The sequence below is a fragment of the Musa acuminata genome, chromosome BXJ2-2 (assembly GCF_036884655.1).
Source record: "Musa acuminata AAA Group cultivar baxijiao chromosome BXJ2-2, Cavendish_Baxijiao_AAA, whole genome shotgun sequence".
Lineage (NCBI taxonomy): Eukaryota > Viridiplantae > Streptophyta > Magnoliopsida > Zingiberales > Musaceae > Musa > Musa acuminata.
Window position 1 is genome coordinate 18015468 of NC_088339.1, and position 22468 is coordinate 18037935.

At 34.1% G+C, this 22468-nt stretch overlaps 1 protein-coding gene across 2 annotated transcripts in view; it reads left to right on the forward strand.

Annotated features, from left to right (window-relative positions):
- Positions 1-864: 864 nt before the first annotated feature.
- Positions 865-22468, forward strand: part of LOC135605181 (mitochondrial Rho GTPase 1-like) — a 32005-nt gene continuing 10401 nt past the window's right edge. The window contains exons 1-10 of one of the 2 annotated variants that reach the window (XM_065094965.1): positions 865-1260; positions 1340-1472; positions 1579-1725; positions 2615-2791; positions 2888-3139; positions 3767-3835; positions 5456-5511; positions 18505-18586; positions 20590-20801; positions 20915-20984. In XM_065094965.1, coding sequence (XP_064951037.1) covers positions 1037-1260; positions 1340-1472; positions 1579-1725; positions 2615-2791; positions 2888-3139; positions 3767-3835; positions 5456-5511; positions 18505-18586; positions 20590-20801; positions 20915-20984 — 1422 coding nt within the window. In that variant the 5' untranslated portion in view covers positions 865-1036. The remainder of the gene's footprint in view (positions 1261-1339; positions 1473-1578; positions 1726-2614; positions 2792-2887; positions 3140-3766; positions 3836-5455; positions 5512-18504; positions 18587-20589; positions 20802-20914; positions 20985-22468) is intronic. The other variant, XM_065094966.1, reaches the window with a different exon arrangement.

The window sequence follows — 22468 nt, forward strand, 5'->3', positions numbered from 1 at the left end:
TTTTAAATTTATTTATTTTTAGTATAGCATATATAGATAATGTTTAGTTGAACAAACTTAATTGATATGATTTAAGTTGTGTTTTATAAATATTACATAGTCGTATTATAATTGTACATTAGCCCATATTGTAAATAAATATTGTAATTTGATTGTTTAATTATAAAAAAGCAGCTAAAATCTTTTTTCCATGAATAGCTTCAAAGCTTTCCCTAATAAAATTAAATTATAAAAAATGAGATTATTTTTCATAGTTATCAAACACAAATCAAATCAGTAAGATCATTAGCCGGTTAAATCCATTTAATGGATCAATTATTATATATTTAAAATATCAGTGTGAATTTTGTATCGTTCATATTACTTAAATTACCATATAAATATTTTTTGTTATTTATTTTAAAGGGTCTTCAAGTCAATTTTCATCGATCGTCTTCGTGTTGGATTCTGATAAGAAGATTAATACGTACAACCCCTTTTTTTATTGATATTTATAATCAATCTCATGTTAATAATTTTAAATATTAATAAGTTATCTTTTATAAATATATATATATATTCTCAATTTATAACTTAATTTTAATATTTTCTCACTCCTAACAGACCGCCTTACCTATATAAAAAAAGATAAAAAGTAAAATTAAAAAGATTATAAATAGTAAAATATTTTTTAAGAGGTTACAGATAGTAAGAGATTGTGAACAGTAAAAAAAGAACTCTAAATAGTAAACTTATTATGCTAATCTCCTTCGCTAAATTGAATAACTGCGCGGATCTGGATTTTCCAACAGATCCGAATCCGATTGGAATACGGTCCGGTGCCATTTCGTCTGTCCGCTTTGGCTTGCCATGCTTCCCTTCCAGGCGTCTTCGCCTGGTTAATTAGGGCATCCACCCACTTCGGCCGTTTATATACGCTCGTCCTCTTTCCTCCGCCGCTTCCCTCCTTTCGCTGCGGAGAACAAGAAGTAGATAGAAGAGAAAGAGGAAGAGTGAGGAAGGAAGAGAGGAAGAAGCCGGTGGTGGCAAAATCATAATGGCGGGTAGCGCGGCGGTAGCAGCAGGAGGGAGCTTCCTTGGCCGGACGAGCGTGCGGGTGGCGGTGATGGGGGAGGGGGGCACGGGCAAGTCCAGCCTCATCGTTGCCGTAGCCACCGAGTCCTTCCCGGAGAACGTCCCTCATGTCATACCCCCCACCCGCCTCCCTGCCGACTACTACCCCGATCGCGTCCCCCTCACCATCATCGACACCTCCTCCAGGTACTTGTGTTCCTTCTTAATCTTATCTTTCGTTGTTGTTTTGATCTTTTCTTGATCTTGCGACGTTGATCTGACTCAGGCCGGAGAATAAGGCGAAACTGATTGCCGAGTGCAAGGCTGCGGACGCCATCGTCTTGACGTACGCTTGTGACCGCCCGTCCACCCTTGACCGACTCAGCACCTATTGGCTTCCTGAGTTACGCCGATTGGAGGTTCTCTCATATTTACCCTCCTTCTGTAGCTCATAAGCTTTGATCGGTCTTGAGTTGTAGCAGTAAGTGATTTCTCTGTTTTTCCTTTGTATTTTGGGCTGGGCAGGTGAAGGTGCCGGTCATCGTAGTGGGGTGCAAGCTGGATCTGCGGGACGAGCAGCAGGTGAGCTTGGAGCAGGTGATGTCGCCCATCATGCAGCAGTATCGGGAGATTGAGACTTGTATCGAATGTTCTGCCCTCAGGCAGATCCAGGTGTTATTTCGGGCTAGTTTATTCACTTATATGTTAATACTTCTTTGTGACAGAAGATGGGTTGATGAGCTAAGGAGTTTCTTTTTTGTGATCAGTGCAAGCCTTGCTTCTAGGGGTTTGTCTATCGCATATCACATCGTGCCGTACCAGTATTTCATGAATGTGCTATTTGTGTTATCTGTGTATGCCTCTTGATAGCTTCTGATAGATCAGCTGCTGCTGCATCTGATAAGTTGAGCATCATTCTTCAGCTTTAGAGAGCTTGACAGTGGAATGCCTCGCTGTTTGCTTGGTGAACTTCCTAGGTTCTTAAAGATGATTTAAGTATGAGGGTGCTTAAAGTACCACATTGTACATATAAGGCATGCAGCTGGATGTGCGCAGCTGCATATTGCAGCACATTTGAGTTGCTAGGAAAAATTCAGCATACTATATAATTAATTACAAATGAACGTACATGTATATGTATATATGAAAATTTAACTAGTAAGTTGGTCAATATATGTAATGCTTCTAAATCAGTGACTGTTGGAATGATATTTATACTCATTTAGGAAACTTATAAATGTTGAGTTGTAAAAGATCGATGAATGTTTGTGGTTAAGATTATCGTTGATCATGTTTCAGAGCGGAAGTAACAGTAATAAAAAGAATTATAAACAAACATGCAATCATGTGATAAAGCCACATATTAGTTGCATGGGAATTCTATGATGTCCTCACATGACTGCAGATGCAGATGCGAAGGCCAATTTTTTCGAACACTGCTCTACCCCAAGTCTTTGACACTCTTTTGATGATCTCTACTTGCTGTTTAAATAAATGAGGTGGCTTTGTGATATTGTTGGGAAATCATGTCATGGAGTTTGAGAATGTTTTTTTTTTCCAGGTCCAAGAAGTATTTTATTATGCTCAGAAAGCTGTGCTTCATCCAACTGCCCCGCTCTTTGATCAGGAGACACAATCATTGAAGCCTCGTTGTGTTAGGGCCTTGAAACGGATCTTTATCCTATGCGACCATGATAGAGATGGTTCTCTCAGCGATTCTGAGTTGAATGATTTCCAGGTCCTTTATTTAGTTTCTTGTTTGTAAGACAAATCATGTATTTCAAATACCTTAAGTAGGGGAGAAATGGTCTTAACTTAATGTGAATGTTGTCAGGTTAGATGCTTTAATGCTCCTCTCCAGCAAACTGAGATTGCAGGTGTCAAGAAGGTTGTCCAAGAGAAGTTGCCTGAAGGTGTTAATGACCATGGGCTTACATTAACTGGATTCCTTTTTCTACATGCTCTATTTATAGAAAAAGGTCGTCTAGAAACAACTTGGACGGTGTTAAGGAAATTTGGTTATGATAATGATATTAAACTCAGAGATGATCTTCTTCCAACAACTTTTAAGCGTGCTTCAGATCAGGTACTCTTGACTTTTGTGGCACTGTCAAATTTTATCAAAACTTGAACTTAAAACATGCATTTTATGTTCACTTTCTAACCCCTCAGATTAGAATTGAAGGTGCTGACCCTATTCTGTTTTATGTGCATGCTTTAATTTGTATTTCAAACTCGCTTACAATATCACAGTGAAAGTGCAGCCAATCTTGAAGTTACTGAAACCAAAATAATAGTGAGTCATTATTTAATTGAACTGAGTTCACAACTGCTGAAATATACTAGCCTCGGGAGCTATCTTATGTTTTGATCATGCTTCATTGTTTATGAATTTTACTGCTACATCATATATGTTATAGTTATTGCATTTATCAGAAAGATTTTCTTGTTAATGACATTTGGAAATATCATGCTATATAATGGACAAGATCAAGCTAGATATTTTGTATATTTTTTCTTTGTCAGTAGGTTCCAAGCTGACCAACCTGTTATCGATTAAGCAGCCCACTAACTGTAACTAGTTGTAATATTCTTGGAATTAAATTTGTGCAGAAATGGATGATTTTCCAATACCAAGTTCACACTTCTAGTAAAGTTTGCATGGGTTTCATTATAAATTATCTAATTGTTAATTCACCCTCCCTTTTTTTAGACTGTAGAGCTGACAAATGAATCTGTGGACTTTTTGAAGGGAGTCTTCCTCATGTTTGACATTGACAGTGTACGAATCACTTACACACTTCTATTTGGTATTAAGTTTTGTTGTTAATTTAATTTTTGCCAAAGTGGTATACACAATATAACATATATGTATATATTTGTTCTTGCTTTTTATCACATAATTACATGATATTTAAGTTTATCCTTTTGTCTCTAGATTTCTACCTTCAGTAATTTTGTTCTAAACAGTGGTATTTGTGGCTCTCTTGTTGGTCAGTTGTATCTGTCATAAGTTTCAACGGATTTATTCAATAGTAGAAAGTTTCCTTGTAATTCTGCTCTTGGCTTGCCTTCTTAGAATATAGATAAGATACCCATGGTTCTGTCTCTTTATCTGATTAATTTACTTTATTACATTTTCTTCAAGCATTTTTTTATTGAATAAACTTTAATTTTAGGCACTTCAGAAAAAAAAGAAATCTGAGATCATGAGCTACTGTTATTGTCAGTATACTGTTAGAGGTCTTATAGTGTCATGCTAATTTGTGAGGAGCTGGGGTTAGGCTAAGAATTTTGTTACTGAAGTATGAAGATTTTGGAACTCTTGTTTACCTTATGATAATTTACAACAATTCGTAAAGTTAAATTAATTCAAGACTAGGCTTATGCTAACAGGAATAAGATAATATTTTCAAGGAGGCAAATATGATATAAATTAGTTCCATTTCAACCTGTTGAAAATATGTGGGGTTTTGGGAGGGCTAATCTATGCAATCTTACTTTAAATATAGAGAGAGGTTGTTTCCGTGATTTGAACCCTGTTCATCCAGGTGGCAAAGCAGCAACCTGTTGAAAATAATTATGATATGTATATCATTCCTCTCTTTGAGTTCTTTAACTGTTTTTGTCAAACTCAACTGGTTGCTAGCCTACCTTATTCTTTTAGAATTTTATTCAGGAACTTCTGATTACCAGGTGCCACTTTTATCACTCACCAAATAATTTTGCATATTTCTAAGACATGGGGCTATGGCCTTTCTATTAACACCAACAATGTTAATAGAAATTAGACTTTGATCCTCTTCTTATTTACTTATTTTGATAGGTATCACAAAGAAGGCTTGGCTAAGTCTTATCATTGTTTTCTTCTCAAAATTCTTATCCGATATAGTCCTTTTGTTGGAAATACTTGTATTTTTGTCTTTTAACTTGTAGAAAAATCAGCGGATCTGCTGCCTTTTCCCATTGTTAAAACATTGATTCCATGGCATCTCATGAATTCAAGATACTTTACATTGGAGTGGTCATTATTTTAGATGGTAGTTATCTATGTTCATCTATGTTCTAGGTAATATGTCAATCGTACCATTTGTTTTGCATGCAGTTGATGTGCTAATACACAAATGTCTTAGCAAATTTTGTTTCCACAAATATCTAAAAACTAGTAACATAATTTTAAAAGTTTCAAATGTTCCATATATTGGTCTTAAATTAGATTCCTAAATGAAATTATTGGGGTTTGTTGAACGAGCCCTTTGTGATTCTTCTTTCTTATGCCTTTGATTGTTGAATATGATTGATTCAATTCACTAACATTAGCTTGTCATGGTTGGAGTGATGAGAGAACCAGATGTGATGTTTCTTTACGAAGCCTAACATCATGTATATTTTTTGTTACTAGGATGGAGCTCTACGACCTGCTGAACTTGATGATCTTTTTTCGACTGCACCTGAAAGGTATTCTTTTCTAAAAGTGGATAATTTTTTACTCATTTCCTTATTGGCACAAGCCTCTTTCTGTCTAGTAGTAGCTACCTACATTGCCAACGGTATGTACATATTTTTGTTCATGAATAAAAATAATTATTTCTATTTTTCCCAATAACTCCACACATCCATCTCAATATTCTCATCCCAACAATGTAAACTTTTTATATATATGTTTTTTTGTAACTTTCCAACACTCGTAGTCATAAAGTATTGTTAGTGTAATAATTGTTTTATAAATTTTTTCTTTTAATCTCAAAGGTACTCGATTATCAAATAGGCTCCTAATGGTCCTTGTCATTTTAATCACATTGTTTTTATTTTATTAATAATATCTTTATCAATCTCTTCATTGTATTGAATAATTGATTCAACATACTTAAAGCTTTTACCCAATGGAACTTCTTATCCATCTAACTTAACTATATCCTTATGTCTATTTCTAGTATACTAAAATTGCATCTCATATGTTGAGTCTTAGTTCTATTTAATCTAAAACCTTTAATTTCTAAGTGTTAACTCCATAACTCAAGTTTATAATTAATTTTATTTAACTTCCCGTCAAATAAGATAATATCATCGATAAATAACTATTATATTTATCTACAATCAATGTGAAAAGGTAGGGACTTAATGTGAACCCTTATGTTAATCCTATATAGATCGAAAAAATTCACTAAACATACCAGTGATTTAAAAAGCGCTAGGCGCCAACAGGTGCCACGGTCCAAAAATGCCCGAGGCGCTAGGCGCTCGTCCAAACGAAGTGAGGCGCTAAAATATAAAAATATATAATATAATTAATAAATATAAATATTTAAAATTTTAAATAAAAATATGCTATTAAATTAAAAAAATCTAAGATACAAAATCATAATGTCACATTAACAAAAAGTTTTAAAATTCAAAACAATAAAATTTTACATCAAAGTCATTTATCATAATTAATATTATCGTCATTTTCACACAAATCATCTTTATTGAATTCGTCCTCTTTTTCTTGTCCTTCGACTCTTTCCTCTTCATCAAAATATGTTTCATTGTTTATGTCTTCAACAATAGCAGGAGCCGAGCTTGATGCTTTGACACTCATTTTTCTTTTTATCATATGTCTTGTATATGTTTATAATTCTCTCGCACCTGAAGCTCTTGCCACATCTCCCCATATCAATTTATCATCTTCAAATACAAGCTCGTCTTTGGCATCTTGCAAGTTAGCACCTATTTCTCCCACCAACCACTCATTTGAATCATTAATATCTTGCAATGAGATTGAATTAATTCTATTTTGCAATTTATGACGAGCTTTCAAAGCTCGATTATACTTTATGTAAATAAGATCGTGTAATCGTTGATGTTCCACCCGATTTCTTCTCTTTGAGTGAATCTGTCATGTCATATAATTTGAAAATATATTAATACATCTATCTAAATAAATAAATTAATTAAAACAAAAATATTTAGTGATCCTTACATGCTCAAAGACACTCTAGTTTCGCTCACAACCCGAAGCACTACATGTCAAACTAAGTACTTTGATAGCAAATTACTGTAAGTTTGCGGTGGAATTTTCAAATAGACTCCACCATTCAGCTGCAAAATTTATGTTATTATTAGCAATAACATAGTGGCATACTATAAATGAAATTAATTATATCAAATTATTAATACCTGGAGACGTAGTTGTCCTGGTTTGAACGACTATTGGAATTCCAAAAAGACATTCGGTATTTTTATATAAAGATAATTCACGAATAATCTTATCTTGCACCTCAAGGCTTGAAACTAATCTTGCAACGCATTGATATAACCCATCCAAAACTTCTGTATCAAACCCAATCGATTTAATCTTATAAAAGAATTCATGCTTCAAATAATATCCTGCTGCATGTAAGGGACGATGAAGTTGACAATTCTATCTTTCGTCAATAATTGTAATTTTTTTTCTTCATATTTTTCTTTATTTTCATTAAAAGACCTTTTAATTGTTTCCTTTACTCTACCCATAGCCTCATAAATATATCCCATTGCAGGCTTATTTTCATTATCCACCAACCGAAGGACTCGAATAAGAGGGCCCATTACCTTTAATATATAAACTACATGATTCCAAAAGGATGACATTAAGATGATATTAGTAGCCCTCATGCCTTTTGCTTCTTTTGCCCATTTGCTTGTCACTCATTTCTTAGAGGTAAACATGTTTCTCAGATTATGTTTTTAACGATGCACGCTCTGTAATGTTAGGAATGAAGTAGCAAATCGGGTGACACCATATCTCACTAATTCTTTGTTCCTTGTGAATTCTCTCAACATATTCAAAGCCCCAATATGATTATAAAAAAATCCAATAACAAAAATTACCCTTTCTAAGGTTTTCTTGATATCTAAGATCTTTCCAATATCCTCCAACATTAAATCAAAACAATGTGCCGCACATAGAGTCCAATATAAGTGTTGTCTTTTTGATTCAAGCAATTTACCTGAGATAAATAATAACAAAAATGATAAGACTTAGGAGTTTAATACATTTAATTGAAGATAAAATAATTAAAAAAATCAAAAGATGAATATTACTAGCTAATACATAGTTGTTTCCATTTTCGGTTATGATTTGAACTACATTTTGTTCTCCAATTTCTTCCACGAACTTGTCAAGTAAATCATATATCTTGTCTCCAGATTTTACAAAAGATGAAACATCTATTGACTTCACAAATATAGTCTCTAAAGAAAAGTTAACTATAAAATGAATTATACTTCTGCGCCTCCTGTCAGTCCAAACATCTGACATAATAGAGCAACCATGTATTGCCCATGATTCTTTATGACCCTTTAGTATGTCATTTGTATAATTCAACTCTTTTTACAACAATGGAACTCGCATCTCATAATAATTTGGAGGTTTTAATCCTGCACCATATATTCCAATAGCTTCAATCATTTTCTTAAAACTGTCTAAACGAGTTGTACTAAGGGGAAGACCAGCCTGATAGAAGAAGCGAGCAATGTGCTGAATTGTTCTTCATCTTTTTTTTTTATCACAAGTATCATTTATATTTGTTTGTCTAAATTTTGAGCCTTCTGCTTGCCCTTATTGCTTCTATGATCCTTGAAACATATATAGATCCATCGGTCTTTTTTTACCCTTCTTAGTACTCGTAACTTTTTTTTTTTTTTTTTTTCTGTTGTATACTTTTTTCCCACTTGGGTTAATACTTATAGAATAATTTTCTTCTTCATCCCTGAGATGTTTAACATTGTCTTCTAGTAAATTCCCGTAAGATTCATTCATTTACGTCTTCTTTTCATTCATATAACTCAGCAACTCTTCTTTTAACTCAGGTGGACACTTTTTGCAAGCTGCTGCATTCTTGAAATTTTCTACCAGATGTTATTTTGCATGAAATATACAACCTATAGTAGTCTTATCGCAGAACATGCAAGTCACTGCATTAGGATCTTTCGGATCCTTTAGATAACTATACTTCCATGCAGGATCTTTTTTTGATGCCATTGGAGACTCTATTGAGTTGCTTTGTACACTTGTCATTTATTCTGAAACTTAATAATAATTTCAAATAAATAAAAATTAATAGTATTAAAATCAAAATAATATATTATTAATCTAATAAATACAAATTTTGTTACTAGTATATAGTTAATAGTATACTGTATACTGTTAACAATATACTTTCGAAAGAGGAGAAGCGAAAGAGAAGAGAAGAGTGTAAGGGAAGATCGAGGGTGCTGACTGAGAAAAGCGATAGTGGCAGCGGCAACGGCGAGCGACGACAGTGGCAGCGGGAGCGGCGACAGTGGCAGCGGCAGCGTGAGCGGCGACAACGACAGCGAGCAGCAACAACGCTAGCGTGAACGACGAGCAAGTTTAGGGTTGAGGAAGTCGCGCTTATATCGGTACTTTAGTTGGTTCGATCGAACCAACTAAAGCATCGGAGATCGAACCAGACCTAAAACGTTGGTTCTGTCGCCTGGTTTTAACCCAGGCGCTCGCCCGAAGCGCCGAACGCCTGGGCTCGGGCCAGCGCCCAGGCGGTGCCTATTTAAAGTGCGTCACGTGGAAATGAAGCGAGGTGCTCGGGCCTCGCCTCGCCTCTCGCCCGAGCGCCTAGGCGAGTGCCCGAGTGCCTTTTTAAATCATTGAATCATACTACTTATTAGTTCTAACACTAGTCACTACTTTATCATGCATATCCTTGATAACATCAATACAATTAGTTGATACACTATTCTTTTCTAAATTCCACCATAATAAATCTCTAGGAACTTTATTATAGGCTTCCTCTAAATCAATAAAAATAATATGTAAACTTTTCTTTTTCTCCTTATACTTTTTAATTAATTACCTTAATAAATAGATAACATCTATTAGTGATCTTCAGAGATATTTGATCTTCAGAGACATTTATTTAAACTCTTATCCTACTTTCAATAACTTTTTTTCTAAAGGTTTCATTGTCACAAGCTGGGCTTGATAGGACCCATCAATTTCGTTTGACCTAAACCACTGGTCAAAATGCTTAAGTTGAAGTTGATAGTAGTACATTCATCAGTCCTTTAAAAGCCAATCTTAGTCTTGCCCACTTCCGATGTGGGACTAATCGGGGTGTTATAATTTTCCCTACTCAAGGGCTTGATGTCCTCGTCAAGGCCCACCATAGCTCAGATTAAACCCTAGCATGTGAGGTATAGCTCAATGGTGGCTCCACATCATGATGAGTCTTTTGACTCCATCCATGGGTAGTCTTTTCCTACTCGAGTCTCTTTCACCATGCTTAAATACTAGGTCAGCTCTGATACCAAATGTCACGACTTGAGCTTGATAGGCTAACTGACCCATCAACTTTTTTTTGACTTAAACCACTAGTTAAAATGCTTAAGTTAAAGTTGATAGTAGTATACTCATCAAATTCTTATAAGTCAATCTTGGTATTGCCCACTTTTAATGTGGGACCAATCGGTGTGTTAAATTTATAGTATGATTGATGATTTTTATTACTTTAACTAGACTAGTTTTGTTTATATGTCATCGTTATTTTTGTAAATTGACACTAAGAAGTTATTTCTTCATTCATCAGATATCTTTCTGAATCTCATAGTTTTGTTAAATAAGCGAATTAATTAAGGTACTCCCTAGACTCCTAAACTTTTTCAAACCTCAACAGGGATATTATCAGGTCCATATTCTTAGATATTTTTATTTTTTTAAGGTGCCTTCTATTTCACTAGCTCTAATTTATAGACAAATCTATGATTATTAAATATGCCTCTAACATTAAAGCAAAGTCATTTATGGAATGTTCATTAAATAATTTATAAAATTATTTTTTCATCTTTTCTTAATTTTGCTATCATTAACAAGCATTCTTTGATCTAAATCTTTAATGCATCTAATATTATCTAAATCATTATACTTTATTTCTTTAGCTTATGCAATTTGATATATATCTTTTTTTCCATCTTAGTACCTAATTTGTTGTAAAAATTATCCTAAGTTTTATATCTCATCATACTACTAGCTCTTTTAAACTATTTTTTAGTATTTTTTGTCTTTTAAATTTCTCTTCATTTTTATTTTTTTAATCTTTAAAATATGAAATTTAGTAATAAGTGCTTTTTATACTTTTTCACACCACGGTCAACTCTCTCTTTAAGGCAACACCTATATCTTTAGTTTTACTAAGGATATTTTTTTGTTAAGCTTTTAATCTTATTGACCATCATAGTCCAAATAATATTATCGTCGTCTAAGTTCCAAGGTGCCTCTCTTTCTACCCTATTCTTATAAAACCTCACATTATCTTCTTTAAAATTGTAGTATCTAATCCTAATAAATTTTTTTACTATCTTTTTCTTTTCATTTTCAATAACAGATATCTGATACCATCAACCTATATTGATTCGTCAAGCATTTGCCATGTATAACTTTATAATTTTTACATATAACTTTAATAACCTTTTTTGTGAGAAAAAGTCTATTTGACCCTAGTTGTGACCACTCTTATTTATAAGTAATCAAATGTTCATTCTCTTCAAAGTGAGGATTTATAATTATGAGATCTTATGAAGCGACAAAATCCAAAATTACACCACTCTCTTCGTTTTTCTCTCTATAACCAAAGCTCCCATTCACCCCTTTAAATTCATCGTATGCTATTCCTACATAACAATTTAAATCTCCTACAATTATAAGTTTTCTTGTTATAGAGATTACTTGAATGATATCATATTTTCCTAAAATTCTCTTTTGATTTGATTATTTAGTCCAACTTGAGAGACATAAGTACTTATGACATGCAAAGCATCTTTTCCTAAGATAAATTTTAGAATTATAATTCTGTCTTTAAATCTTTTCACATCTACAGTATGGTGGTTTAAATAGGCGCTTAGGCGCTTGCTTAGGCACTCGGGTGAGGCGAGGTGAGGCTTGAGCGCCTCAAGTTTCGACTCGGCGATGCGTTTTAGTGAAGCACCACCTGGGAGCTCGCCTGAACCCAGGTGCCGGGCACCTTGGGCGAGAGCCTGATTCAAACGAAGCAACCGAAGTAGACTTTTAAATCTGGTTCGATTAAACAATAGCTAGTTGGTTCGATTGAACCAACTAGCTACTTTTTTTTACTATACTTACAAAACCCACTCCTCGCACCTCCATGGGACCTATAACCATAAACCCTAGTGCAGCTTTTGCTTCTGCTTCCGTCGTTGATGTTTCCTCTATCACTACCTCCATTGTCGACGTAGAGGATCGAGGCTTCCTTTATCGTCGATGGACGGGTCCGACAACTTAGCCTTCGTGCACAGTTCCTTCCATTGTCGATGCTTTCATGTGCAACTCCTTCCACCATCAAGGGAAGAGGACTGCAGCTTTCTCCGCCATCGACAAACATCGCTGAAGCTTCCTCCTCCCACGACGTCGTCTGTAGCTTTTGCTGCTGTCGTACGTCGGTTCCTCCACCACCGCTTCTGTCATTTGAAACTTCCTTCGTCGTTGCTGCTGTCGTTCGTAGCTTCCTCCATCATCACTGTCGTTGTCTGGAAGTTTCTCTATCATCATTGCCCTCTCTTTCCTCACTTTCCATTGTTGGTGACTTTTTTCTTCCCCTCGAACTATTGTTAATAGTAAATAATATATTGTTAACAATAGATTGTTAACTACTGTACAAAGCAATCTCTATTTAGATTTTAACATTGCTAATCTATATTTATGTAGAACTATTATTAGGGTTTCAGGATTAATGACAAGTGTGCAAAGCAATTCAGAAGATTCTTAAAAAATGTCAAGAAAGGATCCTGTTTGGAAATACAATTATCTAAAGGATCCTAAAGATACTAATGCAGGTACTTGTATCTTTTGTGATAAGACTATTAGAGGTGGTATTTTTCGTGTAAAGTAGTATCTAGTAGGGAATTTCAAGAATGTATTCACTTGCAAGAAGTGTCCACTCGATGTAAAAGAAGAGCTGCTGGCTTATATGACTGAAAAAAAGATGTAAAAGAATGAATCTGATGAGATTTTACCCGAAGATAATGTTGAACATATTAGAGATGATGAAGAAGATTATTTTGTAAGTATCAATCCAAGTGGAAAAAGAGTATATGACAAAAAAGAAAAATAAATCATGGTTGTTAAAAAGGGTAAAAAGGGATTGATGGATTTTTATATGTATCGAGGATCACAATAGCAACAAGGGCAAGTAGGAGCAAAATTAAGACAAACAAATATAAATGATGCTTATGATAAGGAACTAAGGGGAAGAACAATTCAACACATTGCTCGCTTCTTCTATCAGGTTGGCCTTCCTTTTAGTACTTGTCGTTTAGACATTTTTAAAGAGATGATTGAAGATATTGAAAGATATGGTGGGAGATTAAAACCTTCAAGTTATTATGAGTTGTGAGGGTGTTGAAGGCGAGGGGTAGAGGGGAGGGGGATGGGGAGAGAGAGGAGTTCTATTACTGAAAAAAGAGCTGGATTAAACAAATGACTTATTAAAGGGCCATAAAAAATCATGGGTAAAGCATGGTTGCTCTATTATGTCAGATGCTTGGATCGATAGGAGATATAGGAATATAATTAATTTTATGATCAATTGTTCTTTAAGAACTATGTTTGTGAAGTCAATAGATGCATTATCTTTTATGAAATCTGGAGAAAAGATATATGAGTTGCTTGACAGGTTTATAGAAAAAATTGGTGAATAAAATATCGTTGAAGTTATAACCAATAATGTAAGCAACTATATGTTAGTTGGTAAGATTTCTTTTGAATTTTTTAATATTTTAATTGCTTTATATCTCCAATTTGAATGAAAGAACTATGTGACTTCTAAGTCTTATCAATTTTGTTATCCTTTGTCTTAGGTAAATTATTTAAAGCAAAAACAATAACACTTATATTGGATTTCATGTGCAAAACATTATATTGATTTAATATTGGAGGATATTAGAAAGATTCCTAACATTAAAAAGACCTTAGAAAGAGCAATATTTGTCGATGGATTTCTTTATAATCATATTGGGGATTTGAATATGATGAGAGAATTCATCGGCAATAATGAATTGGTGAGATATGGTTTCCTCGATTTGCTATTTCATTTTTGACATTAGAGAGCATGCATCGTCAAAAACATAATTTGAGAAACATGCTTACCTCGGAGAAATTGGTGACAAACAAATAGGCAAAAGAAGCGGAAGGTAAGAGGGCCGGTGATATTATCTTAATGTCGTCTTTTTGGAATCTTATAGTTTATACATTAAAGGTAATTGGCATTCTTGTTCGAGTCATTCGGTTGTTAGATAATGAAAAGAAGCCTACAATAGGATATATTTATGAGACCATGATTAGAGCAAAGGAGAATTCAAAAGTCTTTTGATGAAAGAGAAGAAAAGTATAAGAAAATACTTGTAATGATTGACGAAAGATGAAATTGTTAATTTTATCGTCTATTACATGCAGCAGGATGTTATTTGAACCCAAATTCTTTTATAAGAACACTTCAATTCAGTTTGATGCAGAAGTTGTAAATGGGTTATATTAGTGCATTGTAAGATTGATTTTAAGCCTTGAGGTGCAAGATAAGATTATACGTGAATTATCTTTATATATGATAAATTTATATAACTAATAATAAAGTAAATTTTTATAACTAATAATGATACAAACCTTGAGGACAACATCCCTAGGTATTAATAAATTTATATAACTAATTTCATGAATAGTATGTTATTGTTAATAATAAAGTAAATTTTGCAATTGAATGAAGTCTATTTGGAAATTCCACTTCGAACTTATAACAATTGGCTATTAAAATTTTTAGTTTCACATGTAGTGCTGTGTGTTATGAGTGAAATTGGAGTGCCTTTGAGCATGTAGGGATAACATAATATTTTTATTTCAATTAATCTTTTTTGGATATATGTATTAAATTTTTTTAAATTACATAAAGAGAAGAAATTGATTAGAGCATTAACGATTACATGATCTTGTTTATATAACGTATAATCAAGCATTGAAGACTCATTATGATTTGCGAAATAATATTAATTCAATTTCATTACAAGACATTGATGATTTAAATGAGTGGTTGAGGGAGAAATGGTTGCGAACTTGCAAGATGCCGAGTATCAGCGTGCATTTAAAGATGACAGCTTGACATAAGGAGATGTGGCAAGACCCCTTTGGTGTTGGAGAATTATATGTATATACAAGAAAAATGATGAAGGAAAAAATGAGTGTAAAAGTCTCGAGCTTATCTCCTGTTATTGTCGAAGAGGAGTAAACATATTTTGGTGAAGATGGACGAGAGGAAGAGAAAGATGATGATACGTTTGAGAATGATGATGTTGATTGAATTTGATGCAAAACTTTATTATTTTGAGTCTTTTGATATTTTTGTTATTAGAAGATGGATAATATGACTTGGTACTTTAGATCTTTTTAATTTAAGATCATATTTTTATTTATATAATCATATTTATCAATTATATTATATTTTTTTATATTTTGATATTTTAGAGTGTCTCGCTTTGCTCAGTCAAGCGACTAGGCGAGCGCTTAGCTCCTCAAACATTTTAGGACCTTGGCACTTGCTACAACATTGTTCTGAAGATCTATATCAACAACAATTCATATGTTTAACTTTTTGTATACTAAATCTTAAATCCAATACTATCAATACAACAACAACAACCAAACCGTAAGTCCCTAGTCTTTTGTAAGCAAATAATATTTATTCTTTTTTTGATCATAGTGTTTGTCATTTCTAATCCTTTTCCTCAAAGTGTTCTTATATTCCAAGTTGCTAACTTAGCCCTTTGTTCTTGGACTAACTCTTTACTCCCAGTGGTCCAAAACAATAAGAGAACTCTTGCCTACTAGGCATCATATTCGGGCGTCGATGTGATGGGTAGCTTACAGGCAACCTCCTAGCTCATCGTTTGTAATTCGGGATACCTAGGTTGTGAAGGTGCCTCGCGTCATTTTCTGTTGATGACCTAGCTCTAAATTTGAGGGGCATAAGCACTAATGATATTCAAAACATCTTGTCCTTTCATAAATTTTAGAATTATAATTCTATCTTCAAATCTTTTCACATCTATAACATTGTTCTTAAGATCCTTATCAACAACAATTCTTATACTATTTCTGTGTTTAACTTTTTTTGTATACCAAATTTTAAATCTAGTACTATCAATTTCTCTAGATTTTTCCCCTCCCCACTTAGTCTTTTGTAAGCAAATAATATTTATTCTTTTTTTGATCATAGTGTCTGTCATTTCTAATCCCTTTCCTCAAAGTGTTCTTATATTCCAAGTTGCTAACTTAGCCCTTTGTTCTTGGACTAACTCTTTACTCCCATTGGTCCAAAACAATAAGAGAACTCTTGCCTACTAGGCACCATATTCGGGTGTCGATGTGATGGGCAGCTTATAGGCGACCTCCTAGCTCATCGTTTGTAATTCGGGATATCTAGGTTGTGAAGGTGCCTCGCGTCATTTTCTGTTGACGACCTAGCTCTATATTAAAATTGGTTAAGATCAATGTTCATGAGATCTGACATAGTTTTATGTTGGTTGTCAATGACCCAACGTAACCTTCCATCATTTTTATTCGGTCTTGGGATTGGCATTGGCGTTGTAAACAATCTCTCTAAATGTTAAATCAAATACTATCAATCTCTCTAGATTTTTCTTCAACCTTCTTAGTCTCTTGTAAACAAATAGTATTTATTATTCTTCTGATCAGTGTCTAATAATTCTAATCCCTTTTCTAAAAGTGTTCTTATATTCTAAGTTGCTAACTGAATCATTTGTTCTTGAACTAACTTCTTTACTCGCATTGGTCCAAAGCAATGAGAGAATCCTTGCCTACTTTGCACCACATCCGAGCGTCGATGTGATGGACCATTTCTGACTGACCTTCTAGTCCACTGACACCTGGTGGTGAAGGTGCTTCCCGTCACTTCCCGGTGACAATCTAGCTTTGTGTTGAAATCAGTTAAAATTCATGTTCATAAGATCTGATGTAGTTTTATGGTGGATGCAAGTAAAAATTGGATCAACATTGGGATGTAAGTAGCTTTGCGTCACATTTTTAATCTTCGCTTGGGATCAACATTGTGTTGAAATCAGTTGAAATTCATGTTCATGAGATTTGATGTAGTTTTACACTGGTTGTAAGTAAAAACTGGATAAACATTGGGCTGTAAGTAGCTTTGCGTCACATTTGTCATCCTCGCTGGGATCAACATTGGTGATGTTATTTACATATATATTATTCATAAAGTAAAAAATGGATAGTTAATAACTTAATGTAGAGAATGGTTTTTAGGAGTTTTACGAGATCATTGGGAACCATTTTGATTGGAAGAAAAAATCTATAAGATATTTAGACCGATGATGCTTTATGGATCTGAGTGTTGAGCAGTTAGAAAATAACTTATATCGAAAGTTGGTATCACTACGTTGAAAGTTGGTGTCGCTGGGATGAGAATGTTGAAGTGTCTCTATGGAGTTTTTTAAAAAAATGGAAGATGTTTTGTTTTCATAAACATCTAAGTGAAGCTTTGAGAATCATGATATGAACATGGATTAACAAGACCTGCATGTGTAATTAGATTGGTGAATTACAATTAGTGGTATGAGTACAAGTAGAGGAAGAATTTAAAAGCCCTTACTAGAAACTATAAATAAAAATTTAAATACTTAATTTGATTAAGGATATGATTTTTTACAGAGCACAGTGATGACAATATTTATGTGGCTGACTGTAGATAGTTGAGATGTTATGTTTTTGTTGTTCTTGCTGTTGTATCACGAAGCCTTGTACTCAAATGTATATGTGCTGTAGAAATGTTGTACGTATATGTGATTTCTCCCTATTTTTCAGCAACAACAGCTTATTGTTCAGTAGATACAGTAGAACAAGGAAAGTATGGGTGGGAATAAAAGAGGAATAAAGAGAAGATAGGATAAAGTATTTAGCAAATATGACGTGCAAGATTCATCTGCTTCTTCAGCGGTAAATGAAATAAACTACATTAAGCCAGCTTTTGCTTCATCATGCCACTCATTCCACATAAATTGTGGTCTAGCAGGTGCTTGTGGTTTTAAAAAATAAGCTATTTGTCCATGAAGATATGATCTGGCTTCCTTGATAATCAAGAAGGTAGCCATTGTGGCAGAGTCAATCCTGTACTAATATTATAGAATCTCTCTTGCTTCGTTGTTGCTCGACGAAATCTACCATGCTGTTTGAAACTAGGGCATGATGGAAAAAAAAAAACTTTAATGCTACAATCATCCTATGAGCTTGAACTTCCCTTCATTCACTTCTTTTTTTCTTATAGCCGCAAACTACTGTTTCCTTTATATTTAATCCAAATGTTGTTTCCTTTTTATATTTTTGTGTTCCTTCCCTTTAGTGTGTTCTGTTTTCTACAGCCCTTGGTCTGAAGCTCCTTACAAAGATGCTGCCGAGAAGAATGTTTTAGGAGGATTGTCACTTGAAGGATTTCTTTCAGAGGTCTTTCCAATCATGATACTTTTATGTTTTGTCTACACTTCAAGGATTCTTTTACTTGAAAGTTTATGATATGTATGGACTTGTTTGAAGGTTCTGTGTAAGTTGTACTTAATTACTTATTTTTTTGCCTGTTTTTAGTTAGGTTAAAAGATATATTTCTCTTTCTCTGTTGTTGTTTTCTGTAGAATAATGACATTAATTTTTCAGAAGATAGTGAAGGCTAGAGTAGGAATTGTTGATTCAAAATTAATGCTTTGTCCTTCTGTAATAATTATGCATCATTTTTTTACACACTTTTGCATATTTGGCATTTCATATGAAAATGCGTTTAAATATGTCACTGACTCGAAGGTAATCGAGTAAGTTTTTTGTTCATATTTAACACCTATGGATATATGCTTAGGTATGAAAAACACATCCACTCATGTGCTCATGTTTTGTATATTTTTATAGTAATTTGGTAACTAAGGGTTGTGCATATTTATGGACATGACTTTTTCTTTTTACATAAATTCATGTGTACAAATATATTCCACTCTATCAGCTTTGTAGCCTTGTGAGAAATACAGTACACTTGTTCTTTACTTGTGTTATAAGTGTAACGGTGATATGTATTATTGTACATCTACATATATTATATATTTGTAACAATGATCTGTATGATTTGTGCATCCACAAAGATCAAGGATTGCCAAATTGTGGGATACTGTCTGTTCATGGCAATACATATTGGTTTGACCAGATGTCTATGGACCGCCCAGTATTAATTTATAATTTAAAGTGTGAATCAACTCGACTGCTTTGTACCACAACTAGGAAAACCAGTTGTCTTTTGAACATGATTAACATGTAAAATAAACCAAAGATGCCAATCTTTTCAGTGAAACCCTTTGCTGAGAGCACTGCAAAGGGGAAGGAAAGAAGTAGGCAGAGGAAGCATCAGGTACCTGATGGGATGAAGGAACCACAGATTAACTGCTCAAGTTTCATGTGGGAACTGAAACTTGCATATTTGCTTATAGTTGGTGGTTCTTTTATGACTAACCAAGCAAATTTTTTGGGTCATTATTTTGTAAGAAGACACTTTTAGTAATATATAAAGCATGGTGCCTATTTCTTGCATGTTCTGTTAGTTTGATATGTTTAGCAATTCCTGCAATCAAATTAAAATCCTGGTTTTGCTATCGAGTTTTTCAAGAATTTTTTAACTAAGAGAAGCTTTTCTCCAACTGGAAGGAGTCAAGAGGGATCAAGAGAGAAGAGGAGATGAGGATTTAGTTGATGCTCGATTTGGTTTTACTGTAATGGATTGATTTCATCTGGCTGACTGCAGGCCCCCACTTTTCTTTTTCTTCTATGAGATGGGAGTTAACTTGGCTTTGCTCAACATGTGAATAGAAGACTCTATTCAACTTAATAGTATGTGTTGTCTAAATCGTGACTGTTAAATTTAACAGATCTTACATGCAAAAATTTAAATGCCAGTCCAACCATACTACTGTCCACTGTTCGGTTGCTAATCTGATTGACATTAAATCACATGTGTTTTTATAACTTTTCTGAAACACCTATTTCTTAATTTGTCTGGATCCTGTTTTCTGTGTGTTCAAAGTTGATGTTGCTAATCTGTTGACAACCGCTGGACTCATGAGGTCCAACACTGCTAAATATAATTTTGTATTTAAGCTGATGAACCTTTTTGCAGATTACTAAATGCCTTTGACATATTCTAAATCTGGCCTTTCCTTGTTATCTGATTAGTTCTATTCGGCTGCTGTTTGGTGGAAGGTTTCTAAAGTTTTATGATGTTTCCTCCCATCTTTTGATTGGCTTCAGACTTTCTCGTTGTATTACTAAAATAAGGTTGTCAAAAGGGAATCCTTGATGGACCTTATGTTTCCCCCAATCTTTTGATTGGCTTCAGAAAGGTTGTCAAAAGGGAATCCTTGATGCACCTATTATCTAATATGCTCTATTAATGGGAAGAATATTCTTCATTGCAGTGGGCTCTCATGACGCTTCAAGATCCAGCAGCTAGTCTGGCTAATCTGATATACATTGGATACACTGGTGATCCTGCATCAGCATTTCATATAACAAGAAAAAGGAGGTTAGATCGCAAAAAGCAGCAAACCCAGAGAAATGTTTTCCAGTGTCTTGTCTTTGGTCCTAGAAATGCAGGGAAGACCACATTGTTAAATTCATTTATTGGAAGGTAAGCCTTTTGTCATTTTTTCTTATCTGTCCTTTCATACAGCTAAGTCCACTTTGAACATGAGTTGATATGTATGGCATTTGTTTTAATTTATTTGTCCATTTTTTGTGCAGAACATTCTCCGAGAAGTATACTCCCACAATGTCTGACCGGTTTGCCACAAATGTTGTTGAACTTCATAATGTAAGTGCAACTTAACAAAGAATGGATTTTCTTCATTGCTTGTAGCCTTGTACAAGCATCAATCCTTTGTTTCTGATTTTATAATCTTTGTAATGTATGTTTAATTGTTCTAGTTGAAGTTTATTTTATATATTGCCAATTAAAAATAAGAAGTTTCCAGGTCTGGTTGGTTGCTATATTGTTCGCAAGTTTTTAAGCACCATATGTTAATTTCTTTGCCTCTTTCCGTAGTTGCAGGCAAGGTTTTGGTATGTTTTAGTATTTAGGTTCTTGATCAATTTGGATTTGTCAAATACAATCTGGGATCATGTTATCCTTTTTGAAACATTAAAAGATGAATCAAGAATAGTGGTATCAGTAAAAATTTAGCTATATTAACAAGAATTTTCTAGATTGGTTTGAAGTTGGCTAGGTTGTCAAGATATACTAAAGAAATTTAAAGGTGGTTTAGTCTTAAATAGCAGTCCAATCTAATATCAAAACATTACCGAGACCATGTCTCAAACATTATGGAATATTGAATGTTTAGCTTGGTCTCAATATGTGAAGATTGATGATTCTAACCAATAGCATTTATACCCAGAACTTATCAATTATGTACAGATGTAGAAAGCTAGGAATTCTTTTCCTAATCATTATTTTTTCATAAATCAAGTTTATTTTTGTGATTTATTAGGTCTAGAAAGTTCTAATTTGTTGTTTATGAAAGAGTGACTACATACAACTAAGATACAAGTTGAATTTATGCATGTGGTTGTCTTAAGAAAACTAAACCATGCATATGCAATGTAACATAAGCATATTAGGAAGATACCTTTTTTCTTTTTGCAATTGTAGAACTTTATTCTAATTTATTTTGCAAGATTCTATTTTAGATTGCAATGATCCTTTGTTTGTTTTAGGCTTATTATTAAGAACTTAGCAGAGTATGTTGAATCTCGGATTTTGATGATGAAATCAATTGATGAAGTTATGATCTAATTAACGTTTGAGTGACGGAGGACTAACTTCGATCATGGAAAGATAAATCGATTGAAGCAGAAGAATCATATGTTGGGCCAATCAGAAGATTGGACGTCGGGTCGAAGGATCGGTCCATGTGCCGGCAGAAGGACTTCATGTCGTGAGTTCGAGCATCGGGCTGGAAGAATCGGACATTGCGCCAAGATCGGATGTTGCGGGAGTTAACATGTCGAAGGATCAGGCAATACACCGAAGGAGAGGACAATGTGTCGAAGGTTCGGATGAAGTGCCGAATGAATCAATGACATGCCAGATAACATAGGATTTGTGTTTGCAATCGGTTGTGTCTAGATCGACGTAGTTTAGGTTTAATTGAGTTAGTTTCGGGTGTAACCAGGCTAACTCAATTAGGGGCCCATTGGGCCTGAGTTGGGACTATTTTGGGCCAAGTGGAAGGCCCATTCAATGACCCATAGCTGGCCCAGGCGATGGTACCACCAGGTCAGGCGGTGGTACCACCC